The 20,620-nt window shown below is 35.2% G+C and overlaps 4 protein-coding genes across 11 annotated transcripts; 1 reads left to right on the top strand and 3 right to left on the bottom strand.

Annotated features, from left to right (window-relative positions):
- The first annotated feature begins 605 nt into the window (after positions 1 to 605).
- LOC129292517 (uncharacterized) lies at positions 606 to 2,571 on the top strand. Of its 3 annotated transcripts, none has more exons than XM_054930075.1 (3): positions 606 to 703; positions 901 to 1,311; positions 2,378 to 2,571. In XM_054930075.1, exon 2 carries the CDS (start codon positions 1,035 to 1,037, stop codon positions 1,308 to 1,310), a length of 276 nt encoding a protein of 91 aa, XP_054786050.1. In that variant the 5' UTR covers positions 606 to 703; positions 901 to 1,034; the 3' UTR covers position 1,311; positions 2,378 to 2,571. The 3 variants fall into 3 exon arrangements, with proteins under 3 accessions (XP_054786050.1, XP_054786049.1, XP_054786051.1); XM_054930074.1 differs by having other exon boundaries at positions 611 to 703; positions 1,024 to 1,311; XM_054930076.1 differs by lacking the exon at positions 2,378 to 2,571 and adding an exon at positions 1,432 to 2,350 and having other exon boundaries at positions 611 to 703; positions 1,024 to 1,311.
- A 708-nt stretch (positions 2,572 to 3,279) lies between these two features.
- Positions 3,280 to 5,854, bottom strand: LOC129292516 (REF/SRPP-like protein At1g67360). The gene is made up of 3 exons (XM_054930073.1): positions 5,427 to 5,854; positions 5,070 to 5,300; positions 3,280 to 4,213 (listed from the first exon to the last, which is right to left on the bottom strand). The coding sequence occupies exons 1-3, from the start codon at positions 5,445 to 5,447 to the stop codon at positions 3,752 to 3,754; spliced, it is 714 nt and encodes a 237-aa protein (XP_054786048.1). The 5' UTR covers positions 5,448 to 5,854; the 3' UTR covers positions 3,280 to 3,751.
- Positions 5,855 to 6,820: 966 nt separating this feature from the next.
- On the bottom strand, positions 6,821 to 12,550 carry LOC129292518 (meiosis-specific protein ASY1). Its single transcript, XM_054930078.1, has 22 exons — positions 12,285 to 12,550; positions 12,145 to 12,201; positions 11,522 to 11,618; positions 11,352 to 11,420; positions 11,166 to 11,258; positions 10,927 to 11,053; positions 10,764 to 10,833; positions 10,616 to 10,657; positions 10,294 to 10,422; positions 10,097 to 10,210; positions 9,945 to 9,987; positions 9,822 to 9,860; positions 9,440 to 9,564; positions 9,219 to 9,231; positions 9,047 to 9,123; positions 8,863 to 8,967; positions 8,294 to 8,444; positions 8,125 to 8,210; positions 7,983 to 8,040; positions 7,741 to 7,901; positions 7,444 to 7,587; positions 6,821 to 7,337 (listed from the first exon to the last, which is right to left on the bottom strand). Exons 1-22 carry the CDS (start codon positions 12,285 to 12,287, stop codon positions 7,284 to 7,286), a joined length of 1,857 nt encoding a protein of 618 aa, XP_054786053.1. The 5' UTR covers positions 12,288 to 12,550; the 3' UTR covers positions 6,821 to 7,283.
- A 2,548-nt stretch (positions 12,551 to 15,098) lies between these two features.
- LOC129292514 (uncharacterized) lies at positions 15,099 to 19,652 on the bottom strand. Of its 6 annotated transcripts, none has more exons than XM_054930072.1 (7): positions 19,341 to 19,652; positions 18,279 to 18,442; positions 17,762 to 17,898; positions 17,413 to 17,509; positions 16,800 to 17,279; positions 15,970 to 16,307; positions 15,099 to 15,340 (listed from the first exon to the last, which is right to left on the bottom strand). In XM_054930072.1, exons 2-7 carry the CDS (start codon positions 18,433 to 18,435, stop codon positions 15,290 to 15,292), a joined length of 1,260 nt encoding a protein of 419 aa, XP_054786047.1. In that variant the 5' UTR covers positions 18,436 to 18,442; positions 19,341 to 19,652; the 3' UTR covers positions 15,099 to 15,289. The 6 variants fall into 6 exon arrangements, with proteins under 6 accessions (XP_054786047.1, XP_054786043.1, XP_054786042.1 ...); XM_054930068.1 differs by having other exon boundaries at positions 15,099 to 15,476; positions 18,279 to 18,437; positions 19,341 to 19,647; XM_054930067.1 differs by having other exon boundaries at positions 15,099 to 15,476; positions 19,341 to 19,646.
- Between the last annotated feature and the right edge of the window lie 968 nt (positions 19,653 to 20,620).

The raw sequence follows: 20,620 nt of genomic DNA, 5'->3' as shown, positions 1-20,620 counted from the left end.
TGCAAAAGCTTTAAACTTATCAGCGACCAATTTAGAAAGAAAAAAAAAATTCGAAAAATGACCTATGCGCTTTTGCAACATGAGGTTGAATCCTCATAAAGAAGGGCATGGCAGCTAAGGACTTGAGGGAGTGAATTGCAGATAAATTAAAATTTTGAATATTACACATTTTGGCCAGAAAATTATGAAAATCCAATTACACCACTTAATATTAAGAACCAAGAAATTATGGCATGTCACTTGTGATGTTGGAAGTGACATGGAAAAGAATGAGCACGTTTCTTTATGTTTGGTATATTTGATGTTGGAATCAAATCTTAAATCATTACTGTCCCTTGTACTTGTCACTTTTTAGTTTTTCTATTTGTTTTTTTATTCCAGCAATTTTTCTAATAGTATCTAGTATGTATAGGGGATTGTCGTTTTCTTTTGAGTGGATGTCCTCTTTATGGCCCAGTATTAGGGACGATGTGGGATGTAAGAGGCGTTGATGAAATCAAAGCCCAAAGCATACACCACGTCAAGGTTAGCCCAATAAAAGCACTGGGCAAAGGGCCCAATAAGTTTCAAGACCCGGCCCAATAAGGTTATCGTGAGGGCCCTGGGTTATTTGCTCCTGAAATTCACGAATGATCTATCAAGTATTGCTCCCAGTGTCCGAGTTGTCGACCTGCCAATTCTTGAGCTTCGAGGTGCGGATCAGGTAAAATCTTTGATGTATTCACTTCTTGTTTGGTCGTTCCTCTATGCTGAATTTTTCGTTCTCTTACCTTTCACCTAAAATTTTATTTCTGGATCTTCATTCCGATATTACGTTGAACTTGAACCCTCGGACATTATATAAGTTGAAAAAAAAAAAAAAATCGGACGTGGCATTTATGTTTTGTGAAATCATGGCAGCTTGTGTTTTTCATTGATGACCGAGTTCGATAGTCGGTGTTTGTTCTGCGTTCATCGAGCTTGCTTTACATTGTGAGCATAGAAATTGGGGAATTTTGAGTTTTGAGTTGCGATCTGTGACAGTGGAAGATAAGATGGGGTTCATAATGGAGTTCGCTGAGAATTTGATTCTCAAAATGATGGAAGATCCGAAGGAAAGGGATCGCAAATTCAGGGAACACGTTTATTCAGTGAAGGATAGGTGCAAGAAGACAAAGGAGATGTGGAGCTATCCTCTGAGACCTTATGGGTTTTGGACATTCGAGCGCCATAATTCTCAGCTCGCTTGGGATGCTCAAATTAGTCAGACTCCTGGTCGGAGGGATCCTTATGATGACGTCCTCCAGCGAAACAGCGGTTCATCTAAATGAGGTATTGTTTCTCAATCTACACCTGCATACCACTGACATATCTGTCGATTTTGCCTTTTTCTTGGCATTTTCTAGTTTGATTGATGATTTATGTTGATCATAGCCATTGTTGCAAATATAGGATGATTATCTGGTGGTTGGAGTTGAGAGAGAAGTTGAATAAAGTTACATGGCCGATGTCTATCCTTTTCCATTTGCAGTAATTCAGACATTGTCTTGTTGGCATTCACTAGCATTTCAAGATTAAACGGGAAATTTTATCACCAAAGCGATTGGAAAAATATTTATAAGAATAAGATGTTTTGATATGAGAAAAAAATAAAAAACTTATGTGTTGTATACATTCTAAATAGTGCGATGATGATTCACGCTAAAAGTTAGGTTCAAATTTGTTATCGGTTGTCCTGAACTTGAAAAATTAGGATATGCAGAGTAATTCCCTCACAAACAAACGACATGGCAAAAGTAATCTTGCATGGCTTCCGATCAGGTTTCTGAAGTTGTGACTTGTTTCTGCTAAAATTGTTAAATTTATGCATCTGTTAATGCAGTTGTGTGTATCGGTGCAGCTTGATATCAAATGATAGAAATGGTCAAATAGAAACAAAGCTTTTCCATTTTCCACATTCTTGGTGAATTGCTGGCTGTCATTTCCCCCCGCTCTACTTGATTTTTGGAAGCAGGGAGTCTAAAATGTTTTGTGATTTGACAGTTGCTACTAGTTGCTAGAAATATGAGTTTAATTACCTTGAGTCTGGATTGGAGCCAGTATTTTGTCTCTCAATGTGGTAATGCTCGTGCATCTGTTAAGATATATGATGTGTGGTTGGCTAATTGATGTGTTATGTGAAGACTGAAAAAAGCGAACTATGTTGTATCGGATATGTATCCAACAATCTTGCCATGTTGCCATGTCCTATCACATCCACGTTTTGTGTCCATGTTGGTGTTAGGGCATGTTACTTTCGATTCAAATGGAAGAGGTTTCTCTGAAGTGACTAGTTGAACAACTTTTTGATCTGCAGTTGTCTCATGCCTTATTTTTGCCTGTTCTTTATTTAATGCAGGAGTGTTGAATTTGTCGCAAATTTTCAGAAGAAGAAAGTGGGATATGATCTGTATTCGTTTGTGCTGTTAATTTCCCGTATTGTTGTAGAGGTTTCAACTGACTTGCACCTCTTTACACTTAATTCAAATAAAAGGTTTCATGCTACTGTGACTATATTGACAAATCTAAAGCGAATGTACTTTCTTTGATAAAGCCTTCTGACTAATCATCTTGCTATCTGCGTAGCCTATACATGATCCAACTGAGTTATGATGGTGTGTAACTTGTGTTCAAGTTTTATCCGCCTGAGCTAATGTTGAGTGACAAAGCTATCTGAGCAGTCTTACCGATGTTTTGATAAGGTCATCATTATATATTGGCAGCGCTTGTATACATGAAGCCTAGGGTACAATTTCAGTGATGCATGGGTTATGTTGAGGCTTTTAGATTTGTCAACCAGGAAGTGCGGCGCTGGGTGATTTTTGTTTGCTTGAAATATTTTTATCAACCATGTTCAAAAGTGAGAATTAGTTAAAAAAAGAAAAAAGTATATAAACTGAATGTGATAGTTTCCCAAATGGGGTGATAAGCACTGGCCGGACAATATTATGCCATAGACATATTTATTTATGCTGAGCAACAGTAGAAGACGCAATGGCATGTCTCCTTTTTTAAGACGAGAGCATCCTGTACTGCCAATTACGAGTTCTTTTCTGGCTTTAGTGGTTTTCTATCTGTGAAAGAAGCACCAAAAATGAACATGAAGGTTTGGGTTCAGGGTGCTCAACATTTGCTATGGTTTTATTGCGACAAGAACACGCTTCGTTCTTTTATGTTCATGGGATTGTTGAGTATGAAGCTTCTAAAACATCTTCAACGAGAAAACATTAAGATGGATCTAGTATTATACGATTCGGCGCATTTTTGACAGTGATAAGATCATTACAATACTGAAAGCAAAAAAGGCTAGGATGTGGGTTTTGTAAACTTTGGTCAATGCTAAATTGTTTCAAGTAACTTGACCATTTAATTGTAACTTCGCCTTGGCTTTTGAGAATTTTTCCCCGGGAAATTGGAATTTATCCTATGGAAGGACGCATTCATATCGAGTTGGCCTAATTCTAATGGTCACATATTGCAGGGAAACAATCTATCTAACACGCGAGAAAGACGAAAGTTGACCCGAAAGAACGAAGCCTTCGTGACGCATTCACATCATCAACGCAATCTCTATACACAACTCAACAATTCTTGTCACGCAGAACTACCAAATGAAAAATTCAGTCTCAAATAAAAGAATGCTAAGTCTCACATCAAAGATTACCGAGTCTCAGATCAAATCAGTTGTTTCCACACACAGATTCCCAATGTGGAAACCCACAAAACTAGTAACTCAGTCAGAGTGGGAGCGGGACGATTCTGGTATATCAATAGAAGCAGGAGGTATACGTAGATAGTACTTGCGTGATTCCAGATTAACTGCCTTAGTTAGCTCATTAAGGGGGATAGCAGGTAGATACCCCACAAAAGGATAACCCCTTCCAGTCGTGTACCTGATGCAATCGTTGTACTTGTTGGAAAAGTAAGCAGCTCCAGGAAGCAACAAGTAGGCAAGTGCTCGAATTACGAGATACTTGCTGAAATAAACCCATAACTTTGCTGTGGTTTTCAGCAGACATTTCTTCGACTCTTCAGCAGCATAACGTGCAGCAGCCCCCGGCCCTCCAGTTCGAGCCTCATTCGCAGCTGCCACTGCCTTATCTATCACTTTATTCGCCACAACCTTGACTCGCCTGACAAGCCGCTTAACAGAAGTAGGAGCATATGCATTGATTGTGCGATCTGCTTCATCCACCTGTACCAGGTATAAATGATGAATTAACTGACATTGAAAAGGATAATTCAAATAATCAATCAAAATATAAATTTGAGAGCCAAACCAATTAAGGCTACATGTTATTCTGTCAACCGTATTTTCTTAATCGAATTGTGTGTGTGTGTGTGTGTGTGTGTGTGTTGGGGGGGGGTTGTGGTACAGAACAGACGTATATATGGATTAAGGATACATGTTATTCCGTCAACCATTTTTTTTTTTGATTGAATTCTCTCTCTGGATACAGACGTATATATGGAAAGCGACTGTGGTAGCTGTTGAACTGAGAGTGAACATTTCCATGATAATTCTATTTCAATTTAAACGCCTAATATAAAAATTAAGGTCGTGAAATGCGAGGAGAGGCCCCTTAAAACGATTTAATCATGACCAAACACTGGAAGCCGCACAGTCCGAGTTTGGCACATTTATTGCCAGTTCAGTCCATGAAGTAGAATAACTTGCATAGTTACTCAAGAGATATATATCTTGAGCTGATATCAAGATGAAAGATATTCAAGAAATGCAACTTAAAATGACATTTAAGTTTAAGCAGTAGCCAATAACAACAATGCATGATTAATTAATTAATTACAAACCGTAAATTAGTATCCTGGATTTCCTCTTCTTCAACCAGATCGTATGACTAACAAGAAAAGAAGTTTACCAACTGTACGAACAGAACACAAGTTTGTATCCAAGAAAGGATAGATTATGGACGATATCAAGAATCCAAGATCACAAAACGTTTTCTCCGAGCCACCTTTATTATTGCTGTATCCAAGAATTAGAACAAGAAGATCCAGAGAACTGAGAGAGATATACAAAAGTAAAATACCAGAGTGTCAGCGATAACCAAGAGATCATCGGTCAAGTTTCTAAATCTGTTGCAGACAGGACCGAGAACGATCCTCGCAGGGACCTCCACTATTCGAGCGGGGAACGTCAAAAGGCCATGGTTCTGCTTGGCGTAATCATAGAGATTCGAAGCACAGATAAAAACTCCAATGGCAATAGACCTCATGAATCCGAGGCGCCTCAGTTCTGGACCCTCACATACAATCTCGGACTGCAAGACATGAAGACAAAACTTGACAGTGATTATATATAATCTCGGACAAGAGAAAGAACTAAAAAAATTTTGCTAAGGAAAACTCCAAGATGAAGAAGAAAAACGAGCTAGATAATTGCAAACCGTCTTGGAATTGGAAGCCATTGATTCTTGTGTTGAAACTGCTAGTCACAGAGATTTCAACAGTGTTTTCTAACTCCGAGAGTTGCAGAGTACTTCTCTTTTACACGGCGTAGAAGAAGCTTGATTCGCATTATATAGGTCTCTCAGGTGTAAAATCATTTCAAGAGTCTGATAACGGAATCGTTGGCGGTTATTGTTAGCGTGGGGCCTGCGTAGAAGCCCGAGGGATCTTTTTAGGCTTTTGGCTCGAAATAAGTGGCCTCGGATGACACGTGGCACTTTCTTAGACGTATCTAAATTCGGACGCTGAGAACCCTCTTCTGCTGAGAGAGGACAAAATTGGAAGATCGCAGGTTGTGAAATGTTAGGGTCTCACTCTCAGTCTCTCGCCAATGGAATATTTGTATTTTGTTCTTTTTGCCATAACCAAAAAAGGGCATTATTATTATAATCAGTTGTTAAGAACTTCAATTAGAGACAAACAAATTCTAGGGTCAAAAAAATTAGAGACAATACGATTAGTCCCCAAGACATTATTCAATTAAAGAGTATTTTAATTTTTGAAAATTTGAAAATATTAATAGTATTTTATAATCTTTCCATCATATTATTTTTATATTTTCTTAAAAAATTATTTTTTATTTTTCACTGATGATATGTAAGTTTTATTATATTTTTTATGATTTAGTCATAATAATTTTTTTATTTAATAACATATAATATTCTATTTCATAAAAATAATTTAGTTAAAGTATAGTTTTAATCCTTTAACTTTATATGAAATTTTATTTTGGTCCCTTAACATAATCAAATGTTAATATATTAAGTTTATTTTGTAAAATAATAATAATTGGAACAATAAATAATAATTTAAAACTAATAGTGTTAGAATTAGAGGATTAAAACTATACTTTAAAAAATTAAGTGACTAAAATTAAAATTTTATATAAGGTTAGAAGATAAAAAGTATATTTTAATAAAATAATTTTAAATTATTTTACTTTAACATACTAATGTTAAAGTTTTAAGAAAATGATTACAGTAGCAAAGAATAACATGAGATGACAGTGGTTTACAAGTTTCAAACTCGGTTATAATTTTGTCTTTAATGTGATGTCAAACTCCAATATTTTATTACTGTGAAACGATTTTATTTTTGAAGTTAAAGAAATATATATTAAACACTAAACAGAAAGGTAAATTGATAACTGAACGTTAAAACAAAAACAACTTAAGCAATCTTAGAAACCTAAAGTATTAATTATTTGAGTATAATTAATTAAGCTTCCAATGAAGTTAAAACTTAATGAAGTTATATATTCAATTTGACCGTGGAAAGCAGTCCCTTGGTCTATGATGTTTCTATATATTTCCACATAAAGAACCAGAGCAAGGAAGGAAACGTCGTGATGATAAGCATTTATAAACATACATCATGATTAAAGGAACATTAGATAGGCCGTCTTTTGTTTTATAACCCCGAAAATGACATTAACCGCATAACTCCAAGCTAATCACTGATATATGCAAGAAATCTGTTACATTCTGGAACAAGATCTTCACCAAAAGTCCTTTAGAGTTTAGACGAACGATGAAATGCTTCTTATAGCTCGCATCTATCGGCGACCATGATAATGTAAAGCCAAAATATCAGCAATAGACACGCAAGAATCTGACCTTGAACCGTAATTCTGTAGTACATTAAGTTTGTTTTGACGCTGTCACTGCCTATAAGAGACGTGTAAATAGTCAACTATCATGAGATATTGTTTATGGTGTGGGACCAAAAGAAGTCCGGACTTAAATTTGCATTCCGATCGAAACAAACTAGTGGAGGGATGGGGGATGAATGCAGGTTCACTGAACTTGAGATCTCTGGCGCTTAAAATACTGATGGATAGCCTCCTTGACCTGCAAAAGAAGGGAGAGGAGCGAGAATTCTAAAACCGCAAAACGTTTGAGACTACAATTTAAACATGCCCTACTTTAAATACCCAAAGAGGAAGCTGAAGATTACCGTGCTTGTTTTCCTGGATCGCTTGTCCTGAGAGTTATTACTGCAGAGAAGAGTCTCAACTTCGTTACACTGGTTTATAGTTGAACGTTCGTTTGCCATGCTGTTCTCTTTACCTGGAGCAAAACTCTCTCTAGAAGCTACGGGCTGTGTGATTCCCGGGGTAAAATGGGGAAAAAATAGTACTTGTCAGTTTGGTTTATGTCTGATTTAACTCTCTATATGCAAACATATAGAGAATGACTACATGAAGTATGTACCACAATATTGAACAGTGGAAGCTTAATGTGTGTAACTTGCCTCAACCCTGCTTGTGGGTGTGTTCCCCAACGCTCTCACCTTATTCTGCCCACTCCTGGTGGAGTCAGTTTGGTTCATGTCTGATTTAACTCTCATCCTCGTTAGATCTGATCCAATAGAGTGGAGGACACCACATGTGGATCCCTCTCTGTTGTGATTCCCTGGTTAAAATGAAAGGAAATTAAACTCCCAAGTGCTACAACACCAAAAAGCTGCAGAATTTGTTATTCATTTATAATTACCATTTGCTTGGAAATTAATAGCCCTGGACTTACTATTTGGTTCACTGTGATCTATTTCCTGAGAAAATTCAAATACACGAGAGGTAGACATGCATTCAAATAAAAGGCAAATATATATACTCAACAAACTCTGTAGTCATACCATAGCTTCAATAGTAGTGCCCATTAGAGCCTTCTGGACTTCCATCAACTTCCTCTGAGTTAACTCAGAATGGATCACGCGTTTCCCTGATTTACGACATGTTTATTAAAAATGCAGGAAATAAGTGAGGAAAAGATAAAGGATTTTTCTTAGATCGTTTATTTGCTACCCAATCTTCTGCTGCCTTTTGGTTCAATAAAACCTTCCTGAGTCATTTTATGAATTATCTTCCGCACGGCTGTCTGGTTTACTTCTCCCTCAAGCTTGCTTTGAAGCTTTGCGACTGACACATAGGTCATCGGTAGAGCATGATAGAGAGCCTGAGATTTTGACACCTGAGTTAGCTGATATATTCTATAGTTGTTACAACACACACACACACATTATGTTCAACATTTAATGAAAACCCGCAAGAGATTTATTTAACAAATAATTACAAACTATAGACTCTATTGCTTCATTATTCACCACACGAATAGAGCCTTAAAAAATATTAAATTTTAATTTTATTGCGAATTATTAAAAAAAAAAATCAGACTTGAATGCAGTATTACGTCTACTATGCTTTGTTCACTGCAGTTGTTTTTGAGTCTGAGTCAAGTTCAAAATCCGTACTGACTTACAAGTATACTACTATAATATCTTTGAGCACTATTTGCATGTAGTATAGCAACTAAAGGTAATAATATATTTATGGAAAAAGTCCGCCAAGATTTCTGTGAATGAAGTAAAACTCACCTTCATGTAAAGGCTATCTTCAACCTGGGGAACTTCATCAATGACTTGAATAGTTTGATCATCAGCTTCTTCTTTCACGGTTGAGAATTCATATTCATCAGATTTCTGAGAGGGAGTTTTTGTCAGGCCAAATTAAAAAATAATGAGAAAGAAGGAACTTCCAAAATAAAGAGCAAAAGTCCACCTTTTGCCTGTTAATGGCGTAGGTATCCTTTCCCGTTGCTGACAGCACGCCTTCCTTGACGAGCTTATCCATTATCTCTGAATAACCCATCAAAATTAATCACCATAACAACATTGGTAGTCAAGCAATGGAATTTATCGCACCGCTCTAATGCGATGGTTAAGTCTTATACCTTCAATTAAAACCTGCCAGGGTCAAAAATCCAAAATCAGATTGTATCCGACATAAAATGAGAAAAAAAGTAAAAAATTGCATAAAATGAAATTGCAAGACTTGAAGCACAAAATACAAATGACCAAAACCAATTATCTTAGACAAATGTTGTAAAGGATATAAAAAAAAAAATAGACAAATGCTGTAAAGATCAGAAAATTAAAAGGAAAAAAAAAATACCACTGATATGTCAGGAAAATTTGCTAGAACGTCAGTAAGCTCAACAATGTCAAGGTGGCTATAAAGAATCCACTCCTTCACCCGGTCTAATTGTCTCCCATCTTCTATAGAATCCTGTGTATTGTCTGCGTAAACATATAGAAGATTATGAGATATTCAAAGAGTTCTAAAGTCCAGTTATTCGTTAAACTATCTGTGTGTTAAAGAAAACATACTATATAAATTGATCCCTATACACGTACACACCAAAAAACAATTGACAAACACATACATCCTCTGGGTTGTATATACGCACATATTAACATGCCTGATAGAAACAGATATATATAAGGTAGGTAGGAAGGATAGTTTAATTCAAATATGTTTAAAATGCCAAGTTTACCTTGGTCATCCATGCCATCAATTGCCTGTGGTTGTTTTTCTGCCGTAATAGATACAAACTCGTTTACTTATTAAATTGGAGTTGAGTAAATGAAATGAAAAACACGGCCTGAACAGCACTTACCTATTGGGGCAACTATATATCTATCCCCTTGAGTATGGTCGACCTGAAAATTGTATAATTACACAATTTTAGGAACTTGGTCGCTTTAATGGCTCATTTCAGTCAGGTAGAATTTATAAGGATGTTTTATATCAAGCACCATCCTTACTTACCTCACTGTCAGAATCAAAATGCTCATCCCTCTGTGTGGAATCAGCCCCAGAGCTCATCTCATCATCTTGCATTTGCTCATTCTGATCCTCACAAGGATCTAGAACACTCTTTACCTGTATAGGTAAAAAAGAAACCCTCATCGGAAAGAAGAAAAATGGATATTTTAAAAGAAGCTGTGGCCACGATCTTTCCTTACCTTGAGAGCTAACACAAAATGCTTGCTGTTTACACTCCCAACCTCCATTTTCAATGGATTTTTTGTCCATGGACAGCGAGCTTCTTCTTCTGTACAACACCTGAAGAATGGAGGTTCATAATCTGCAGGCTGCAAGAATAGAAAATTGTGAATGGTATATAACAAAGCATCTGGCCTTTTTATCACAATCTCGTTAAATATTCCAAAAGTTAAACAACCACCAAAGTCGAATTTGTATTCTAGAAATTTCTTCAAGTCACATGCTGAAAAGGTCGGCAAGCATATTAAAGAACTGACATGAGCTCCATGATCAGAAGCATACCGTCACATCATCATAGTAGATGAGCTTCATCAATATGGTACGCTGAGGACAGAATAAAAGACAATATCTCAGACTTTTTGCACAGTAAAGGGGAAGAATGAAGTGTTAAAATATGTCTGTATCAAGCAAAGCGTCTGAACTTATTTACCTCATCGGGCATTTTGTCCAGAGTTCTCATCAACTGAACAAGTGTTCGAATCATTTTGCATGCAGAACTCCTGAAGATGCCATCATGCCACAAATAATATCCATTACCATGTTTCGAAATAAGTCCATGTCGGATCTAAAGTAAATTCTATTTTGAAAATAACCTCATCTGCTGGGGAGTAATTTCTGTGGTACTGTTACTATTGAACGTCCCACCCTGCTTCTTGTTTCCAGTGCGATTGACATTCATTGAGACCTCTTGTTTGTCAGAACCCGAATAGCTGAAGGAAACTACAGCAGGAAATTAAATATAAGAGAAGAAACAGGAATTCACATTGTGCCGTTAGCATTGAGCGAAGTTATCCCACTAAAGTCGGTTATAATTAGACCGTCGAAGCCTTACATGCGTATTCCTCAATCATCGGTCCATCAACTGTCTCACACACACAAAAGAAAAGTGTCTTCAAGTACTTCTTCTGTAAAGCATCGTATACTCCTGCAATTTACATAAAAGAGAACAGATAGCTTCTAATTCAAAACAAGTCGAAAATCGAATCGAAAATATTAAACCAGATAAAAATAAACGAGCCTTTCTCCATCCAATCAATAAGTCGGCGAGATTCTGCATCCAATGGCATCAGCTTTTTTATCTTCATCTCTGTCGTTTTTGTAAGAAATTTTATGAAATCAACCAACAAATATCGGAGGACTCTGTTGAAATCATAGGAAAATGGATGGGCTACTAAAGATAGACTGTACCAAGAGCTGGGACCGACTTATCGTTGAAATACTTCTCAGGAAATAGGCCTCTGATGTAACTGATATTAAATATGGCAATTCGGAGCAAGTTCCTCGTCTGTCAAATGAATTTCAGATTAGTAAATATCCGATGCAATCCACTCAAAATTCTTGTTATCAAGAATTCCAGTCCTAATGAGACTCAGAATAAGGAAACCGTAGAGGAAAGCGAGAGCCAACCGTTCAAACTTCAAACCAGCTCTGCTTTACAGAGAGTAATATTTTAATAAATATTTAGAGAAACTACGATTAAAATTATGGATCACGAACAATTGGTTTCAGATTCCGTCCAACATCTACATTTGACTAAACCGAAGATCTTTGGTAACTAGGATAATCGTGGCAGCAAATGAGATCCCTCAGATTAAACTAGAACTTGATAGCAGAAGGAATACATTATAATGTCTGTAACTCAATTCTGCTAAGAAATCCAAATTCACTTGAAGAAATAAATTAAATCCATAAAAAATCAAAGCAGGAAGAGCACACACAGAGAGAGACTTTCAAAATCATTTGTGCAGGAAACTCGGATTAAAAAGTACAAAATACGAATTACTAATGAAACTAAGATGATCGATGATTACAAGAAGAAGCGAATCCTGCTCGGTGATTTCAGCTTCCTTGACTTTCTGTGCGACGACCTGAAAGAATGACATGGAAATTCAGAAGACACGAGAGGATCATATTGAAAGAACAATATATCCAAAGAGGCTTCTGCTATCACCATGGTTTCGGCTGTTAAGGAGAAATTCAAGAGCTGGAAAAAAATAAAAAAATAAAAACGATGGAAGAAGAATTCAGAATTTGCACGAAGCGTGAAAGATTTTGAATGGAATATGGCGGGATAGGGAGACGAAGTAGCTGCTGGCTAGGCTGTTATTTATAGGCTAAACATGATGGCGAGTTGCAAGTAATTCGTGCCACAGGTGATAACAGCGAGGCAGAGAGCGCAAGCCGAACTCGAACAGGGTCTGTTGGTCACGCATTTTGGTGAGTTGGCTTGGCGCCAAGTGATCAGAGAATCGCAGGTTCTATCATCTGTTTTTTTTTTTTTTTTTCAAATGCCACGTCTGGTTAATTTATTTATTTGACCAGAAGATCATCTGGTTTGTTTTCGAAAAGTTAAATGGGATCTTTGAGCACAAATGGTTCATGCATTTGAATAATTGGTGTGGAAAGTGATATATATATATATATATATATATATATGCGTAATTTACATATGCCTTTTTATGCTTACGGAATTATTTTTTTATGTCATACACATTATCACATCGTCAGCGTCACCGAACAATAAGATGAAAAAGGTAGCATGTTCTATCCTCACGTAAATTACTCGATCCGTTTCTGTTAATTTGACAAAATTTTAGGTGATTTTTTTTCCCTATTTATAAGATAAATTACGAAATTTGAGAAGTATTTAATATTTTTCTTATTATTCTCTTGTTCGGTGTTTGAAGTGACTTGTTATAAATATTGTCTTATGAATAGAATGGAAGAAATACTCCCTCCGACGAGTCACTTCTAATGTAACTAATCAAGAAAAATCTTTGAATTCAATAATTTTCTCTAAAAATCTATTAGATGTTCAACTTTGTCTTTATCAAATGAGTAAATAAGCAAGTTACTCTTTAAATTTTAAATTTAATAATACTATAAACTTTAAACTTATTTATTATATAAATTAATTTTTAAATTTTTAAAAATAGTGCTACCTAACTCTTGTTATTAATAAAGATTAATTTTTACTATTAATTGACTAGACAAGAACTGAAAAGGCCTTCAAAAATTATATAAAAGACCAAAAAAGTTTTTTTTTTGCAATATTTTAGATCATTATCTATAATTTTTGAGTAATTTGTTGTAATTTAAATCTACAATCTCCCACTTATAGAAAGGCTTGCATGTCACTAAATTGTAAGACCATATAAAACAATTATTTTCTTTTAAGCATACTCTCAATTGATTGTATGAGTTTCCTTCCCCCAACAAAAACTCGTAGTCCAAAGAGCATTCCTTTTTGGTGATTTTATGAGTACCCACCAAAAATAAAAAGTTGTCGATAGGTGGTGTCACGTGTGAGTGATTCTCCATCACCAATTACCAATACACGCGTTTATTCAGTCTCACTTCTTACAACTTAGATCTTTGGGGTTGACGGTGCTGAGCTTCTTCCTCCTTCAGGGCTTTGGTAGGCTTTAGGCTCGCATCCAAGCCAAGGGTAGAAGCATCTTACAAATGAATGTTCGCAATTCGGTAAGAGAGACAAGGGAAGAAAGAGAGGGTAGAAGTGGATTGGAGGAATAGAGGAGAGTAAGCTGAATAATGAGTTGAATAATTTCATTCCATTCATGTCATGAATTTACAAGTAACACTGTTCAGGATCTTTTTGATTTTATAACTTTTAACATTTAAAAGATACTTTTTTACTTTTTAAAAGTTAGATGTTGTTTGGTTTTCAATCTTTTTTAAAAAATTTATTTAAAAAATTCTTTTTAGATATTATTAAATGTGCTTTTGACCAACTTAAAATAATAAAATTTTTAAAAAGTGAATTTGAAAAATGTAATATTATTTTACTATATTATCTTAAGTTTAATCTCTTATTTTTTATTTAAAAAATAGTTAATTCATTAAAAATATAATTATCATTTCAACAACAACAACAATAATTAGATATTAAGTTTTTTAACATTATAAATTGAATAAGTAATTATGTTAATTTTTAACATTAATGTGTAATAAAAATTACAAATCTTTATCACATTTTTTAAAATCACAAATTAAAAAAGTATAAATAATTAGAGATTAAGTTGTTAGCATTATAGATCAAATTTTATGTTATTTAAAATTTTTATCACATTTTTTAATTATTTCAAATATATTACATTTGTAAAATTAAAAATTATAAATCATCATAAATTAATATTCTTTTTTATAATTATACATTTAAAAGCATATTTTACTACCACAATCCAAATAACTTTTAATGCATTAAGCTGATTTTTAAAAAAAATATATTAAATACATTTTATTATAATAATTAATTTTTACTAAATTAATTTTTACCAAATGAACTTTTATAAATAAACTTTGACAAATTTAAAACGAAACACACACTTAGAAGTTCCTACCCACCACTTCCTAACGGCTACTAACTACAAAGAAAAAACTAACTTTCACAACCCTCAATCCCGATAGTTCCTATATTACAATTACATATCAGTTACCCACGCTCTAGTCCTTAGAGAAATTAATAAAGCTGTAGATTGGGCCAGAGGATCAACTAAAAAGGCATTGTGTCCTTTGAATTAGGTGCCCTCACCTATTTCTCAAGGATCATTGTGGTTTAGCCTCTTCCTCGACAGCTACATAACTTCTTTCAATAGAACTTTACAATATATCACAACACATGTACCCTTTTTTTGTTGGGGGGGGGGGGTTGGGGGTTGTGCTTATTCCAATATTTCTAATAGAATCCTTAAGGCCTAAGAGCATAAATATGTAAAATATTTGGGAAATTTATATGGCAAGCCAATAAACAACCAAGCAGGAAAGCACCCCCAATATTTGGAGGGCAGCATGTCATTACAGGATGCTGTTGCAGTGTTGTTAACGTCATTATTTAAGAATGTTACAACTAGGAAAGAAGCCATCGTTTTCTCAAGTCTCAGTATTGTACAACCCATGATGAATACTGAAGGCTCGATATGAGATCTCTATTGGAATTTAAAGAAGGATGCACAGCAGCAGCAATTTTCTGCCGTAGGTTAAACTTTTCTGCAATTAGTGGACGAACATCATCAACATCAACCAAGCTCTCCAAAAACGGAAGTAACAAAATCAATTCTTGATCTGAACGATCATCAAACCAACTCTCGATTGGTATGCCATTATCCACCTGAAACCCAAACGCCTGAAGAGGGGCAAGTTAACAGCAGATCTAATTATTAATATTGGACTCTCTAGATTTCTTGAGAAATCTAGCCATAGAATATCCCTTAGGCCCTTGCACATGGATGTTCACGAATGCGATGTATTAACAGTGTGTCAAGTGATGTCAGATGACCCTCGGTACTTGTTAATTAGCTCAACCAAGTAATCCTCTTCAATTTTGGCACATAACCCCGCCCTGAACAACTGTATGCTTAGCAGTTTTGTAACTTGTGAAGTTTGGACGAGAGTAGCTTCTCAAGAACAAAAACTACATGGAGTCATTTGCCAAAATTGAAGCAGGTGATTGGCAATCTTGTAAATTATAACTAAGTGTTGTGTGACAAAATTAGGGTCAAAAGGTTTCAGCTAAATTTTACAACCAAAACTCTAATTTGAGCATAAAAGTAACAATCACCTATAATGACTAAAGAAATGATCTCACAGACAAGACGGCAGAAACACTGTTACCATACCTGCGGGGAATTGTCAACTATTATAACACGTGCCAAGTCACGGCCAAGAATTGTCAAATCCTTGAGGTAATTTCCATCCACATAAACACAGGACTCACGGTAAACACGATGGCGAAAAATCTTCCTCTTTGGATCAAGCACGTTTAGAAGTTGCTCAGCATATATACTTTGACTAGCTGTAAATATTATAATCTCAAACAGGCTGGAAACTCTCTCTAGGAAGTCTTTAAGGTGGGGACGACAGCGGACATAGACAGTATGCTCTTCAAAATTAAAATTAACAGGAAATGTGAAGTCTGCATCTTCACATGATTCAAGGGTAGAATGCACCAAAGTTTCTGCCAACAAAAAAACCACAATCACCATGCAAAGTACAAAAGACAGCAGTTCAACCCATAGCTTGACATGATAATTATTGTTCTATAATCAAAAAGGAGAAGAAAAATTAGTTTACCTAACTAAATATTTATTGACCATCGAAGGTCATCATAGGAAGGAATGAAAGCAATTTTTCTTAAGCCAGGCCAAAAATATTCATAAACCATCAAGGGGTAAAACGATAGTTAAATTCTTTTAAGAAAATGGCAGTTGATGTTAACAAAATTCAAAACACAAATACCTAGTCACAGATTAAGACCTAGAAAAAGAGACTGTAATGCAGGACAATGAGACTAAAAATTAATCAGGAACTGTGAGCAATCAACACTGAAGGAGATTCATTAACACTAAGATTTCAAAATTCAAATAAAAAAATAAATCTTTTATTTTTTGTGTAATTGGTTTTTTTTATGCAGGAAACTTAAAATAGGCATGTTATTTCATTTTCTTACCATCCAAGTCCAGGACAAGAGTGGTAGGCGGGCAACTTCGTGTCTGCTTGGGTAGTAACAGTGGTCTGAAAGTCGGAACCACTGATGACAAATCAGGTAGGGTCTTTATGAATAAGTAAGGATTGAATTCATCAAAATCAGAAAACTCATCATCCTCTGGGCAAAGATCGGAAGATATGGAGTCCTGACCATGCTCATCGACACATTCGAGCTTTGAGTTCTTAACAGATAGATGAGTAGCAGAAACTTCTCCATTTCCATCAATTTCAGAACTACAACCACTGTTATCTTCTGTGCCTCGCATCTGATCACCACAAATCAGTGTGTTGTAGTTGGATGGATCATTCATGTCTACTTCCATTGCATCAGAAGATTCTTTATTAATGAGACCATCTACAGCATCCATCTGAGGTGAATCTATTTTTTCATCTGTGGAGATACTTTTCTGGTCCCCATTCTGAAAAATTTTGACAAAATCAACTAGAGAGAAACAAAGAAAATGATCAATGAAAATTTTTAGAAAATATCATAATTGAATTATTAAGATTACATAGTCAACCAGAAAAAAGAAGTCAGTACAAAAAATTATGAAAACCAAACCATAGTCATTTACCTCTATCAACTACTTTTCCTCCACAACCTCTTGATGCATGAAAGCCGGGAGAAAATATAGTTCCAGACTCCAAATGCCTGGCTTGCTTGTCACAACCCTAGAGCATCATTTCAGACCAGAATAATTTTTATATAATGATAATTTTTCCTTATGGAAAGCACTTGTATCTAACATGCTAATCATATGCAGGAATGTTCAGATATTCACTACATCATAAAGAACAAGTTTGTAAGGGGACTGTGTCTTCAGGCAATTGTACAAAATATCAATAAAGGGCTTTCATGCAAAAGAGAAACTTAGCAAAGAAGATCCCAGACAGAAACATGACAAGATTGTGAAATTAACTTACCAAGAAATCTAATGAAGCTCCATCAACTGCATCATTTGCCAAACAAGCATTGGTAGTGTCATGATCTACCAAGTCATACTTATTCCTCAAATCTGTAGAAGGAATTGGTTCAGCACCTTTCTTCTTAAGAGTACTGACTGAGAGATACAGCAAATAAAAATAAAATCATCTTTATTGGCCATTAATCTCTTATTGTCTGAAGAGATGTCATTTTAATTTATAGCTTATCTAACAAATGAGCAGTTTTCCGATAAATAATTAATCATCAATCATTAATCATTCCAATAATAATGGAAAAATGATTAATTGATTAATTCAGTCCACTGACAGCACTTTACGAAAAAATTTACCAGCATAGTTCAGATTAATTATGGAAGGAGTAACCTCATTATGAGTCATACATCGTAACATGGTATAATAACAAGATATAAAAGATACAATAGATAAAATTAAACAGATAATGTTATTAGACTACTTTCAAACCAAAACAGAAATTGGCAAGTAACTAGTAACTTACTAGGCTTCTTCTTTCTATTTGAAGATGTAATTAGGTCAGTAACATTCTTCTCTACTTCTTGCCCACTTTCAGAAACCTTCTGCTGTGCTCTTGAAATCCTCGGACTAACACGCTCATGACTACCATTTCTCCCAGAAGCTTTCTTCTTTGTTTGCATGTCTGCACTGTGAAGATGTTGCACGAGTAAGCAAAGCAGAAAATAAAGTCCCTGAACAAGTATCTTGCTTCCAACATAGCAATAGCATGCATCAAGAGAAATGGTTGAGGATCACTGCTAAGGGGAGACAACTTAAGCTATAGCTAAGAAGTAAATACTATAGAGGAATATTGAATATTTAAAACAATACAACTGTCAGTGCAGCAGGCTCCACATCTGCAAGACTTTACTGGGACTCACTAAATTAAGCAAGCAAGACACTTTTACATAAAGGAAGAAATATTTAATTCGAGAAGAACACGCATAATGTTGCCGGAATCCTGGCTTGATAAAAACTTGAGACATGCTCGTATTTGCAAGAAATGAATATAAAATTCTGATTTCTTTGTTTTAAAGACAATCAGTTCATTGACATGCAAGAGATCACAATCATTGCCCATAAGAACAAAAGCAGAACATATAAATCGTAGAGAAACAAATCAAATTAAGCCTCGAGTTTGCCTTAGTATTCAAATTACTCAAACATGCAGGACAGAAGATTAATAAAAACCATGGTCAAGCTCAAAATTTGTTCCAAAGCAACAATAGTAAATACATTATATATTCACACTGTCATCATATTAAACGAATAATCATCCAGTTAGTAGGACTCTATACCCTAAATCAAATTATCTCGAAATTACGAGCTGAGAAATCCAAAATCCCGGATCACACCAAATTAATCAAATAACATCGTTGTAAGGGTATCAATAGCCAGGACAGCACCCAACAGAAGTACAGACCGCGGCAAAACTTAAAACCAACTCAATCGAATTGAAACCCTAGAGAATCGACTTTCTGAAAAATATCTTCGAGAAACTTGCCGGGGCTAAATAAACAAGCTCAAACATAAAACAAATTATTACCTGAAACAAAAATCAACAGCGAGAAGCTCCCAAACCAAACGCCGCACTGACTCTTTCCAGCAATCCGAGATATATCAGAAGGAAATATATTAGTACGGAAACAGCTCGTACGAAGCAAACCTGGAAGAACTAAACCCCTATAAATCCGTTAGCGATGGAGGAATGAGCTCATAGTCTCTTGAGTGCTAGGAAATTCTTTTAGAAATTTTCCCTCCAACACGGAAATGAGAAAATGAGAGAGGGAAAAAAGATGCGGGATCGAAAACTATTTTTGTCTGAACAGAGGGATGAGACGACAAATAAAGTCTCGTACGCACCATTTTTTTTTTTTTTTTACACCGAAATTTGAAAACTACTTTAGAAAATGGAAGTTGAAATTTGAAACATACACGGGAGTATTATATGTAGATCGATACTCGCCCTGTCAGACGAGCACGTGTCTCGATTGGCGGGGCGGGCCCCCCAAAAATTTCAAATTGTGAAGGCTGACTTCACTTAAAAAAAAAAAAAAAAAATGGTAAGCTGACATTTGGTCCCCATAATTTATCTAAATTTTCAAGTTGGTCCCCTTAACTTGGAAATTGATAAACCGCTACCTATCTTTTTGAGCATTTGACAAGTTGGACGCTGTAGTTTTGAATAAATTTCAGTAGTCCCCACAACTTCCTAAAATGCTTAGGCTATGTGGAAATTTTATATTATATTATATATTATATTATACCATGTAGAATTACAATTGAAATATGACCTGGACATAACTTATTCTTAGTTATATAAAGAAAATTGTGATTCCTAACATCTACTCGCGCCTCATGTTCTCTCTCTACTTAAATTAACCTTAACTGGTTTAAATTTAACTTATTTTAAATGCTAAAGATAAGAGAATACCCAAAGAAAACGAGCAGAAACCTCACATCTGTATGCTTTCGAGAAACAACTGTTATTGTATCAATTAAGTGCAGTTTATCGTTGATCTACATCCCAATCGTAGACTTGAACTATGGCATGTTGTTTTTTTGTCAGAGATCAATAGCGTTGAATGTTGTCAAATTATAAGACTTATTAGACGTTGTTACATGGGACAGATTAGGAAACCAAGCAAACATTTTACAATTATAAAGACGGAACTTTACTTCCTTTAACTCTGTAGGGGTTGAAAAACAATGCTTTTATGCTTTTACTTTTTAATGATCAAACCTATAACATCCAAGAGTAATGCTCAAGCACCGCAAAACATATCAAATACCAGAGAAAATAGAGATGACCCGAATAATCAAGAA

The sequence above is a fragment of the Prosopis cineraria genome, unplaced genomic scaffold, assembly GCF_029017545.1.
Source record: "Prosopis cineraria cultivar Desert tree isolate PC_DT_omini unplaced genomic scaffold, ASM2901754v1 PC14, whole genome shotgun sequence".
In the NCBI taxonomy this organism is placed as follows: Eukaryota; Viridiplantae; Streptophyta; class Magnoliopsida; order Fabales; family Fabaceae; genus Prosopis; species Prosopis cineraria.
The sequence above is the reverse complement of the archived record's forward strand: the minus strand, read 5'-3'. Positions and strand labels throughout refer to the sequence as shown.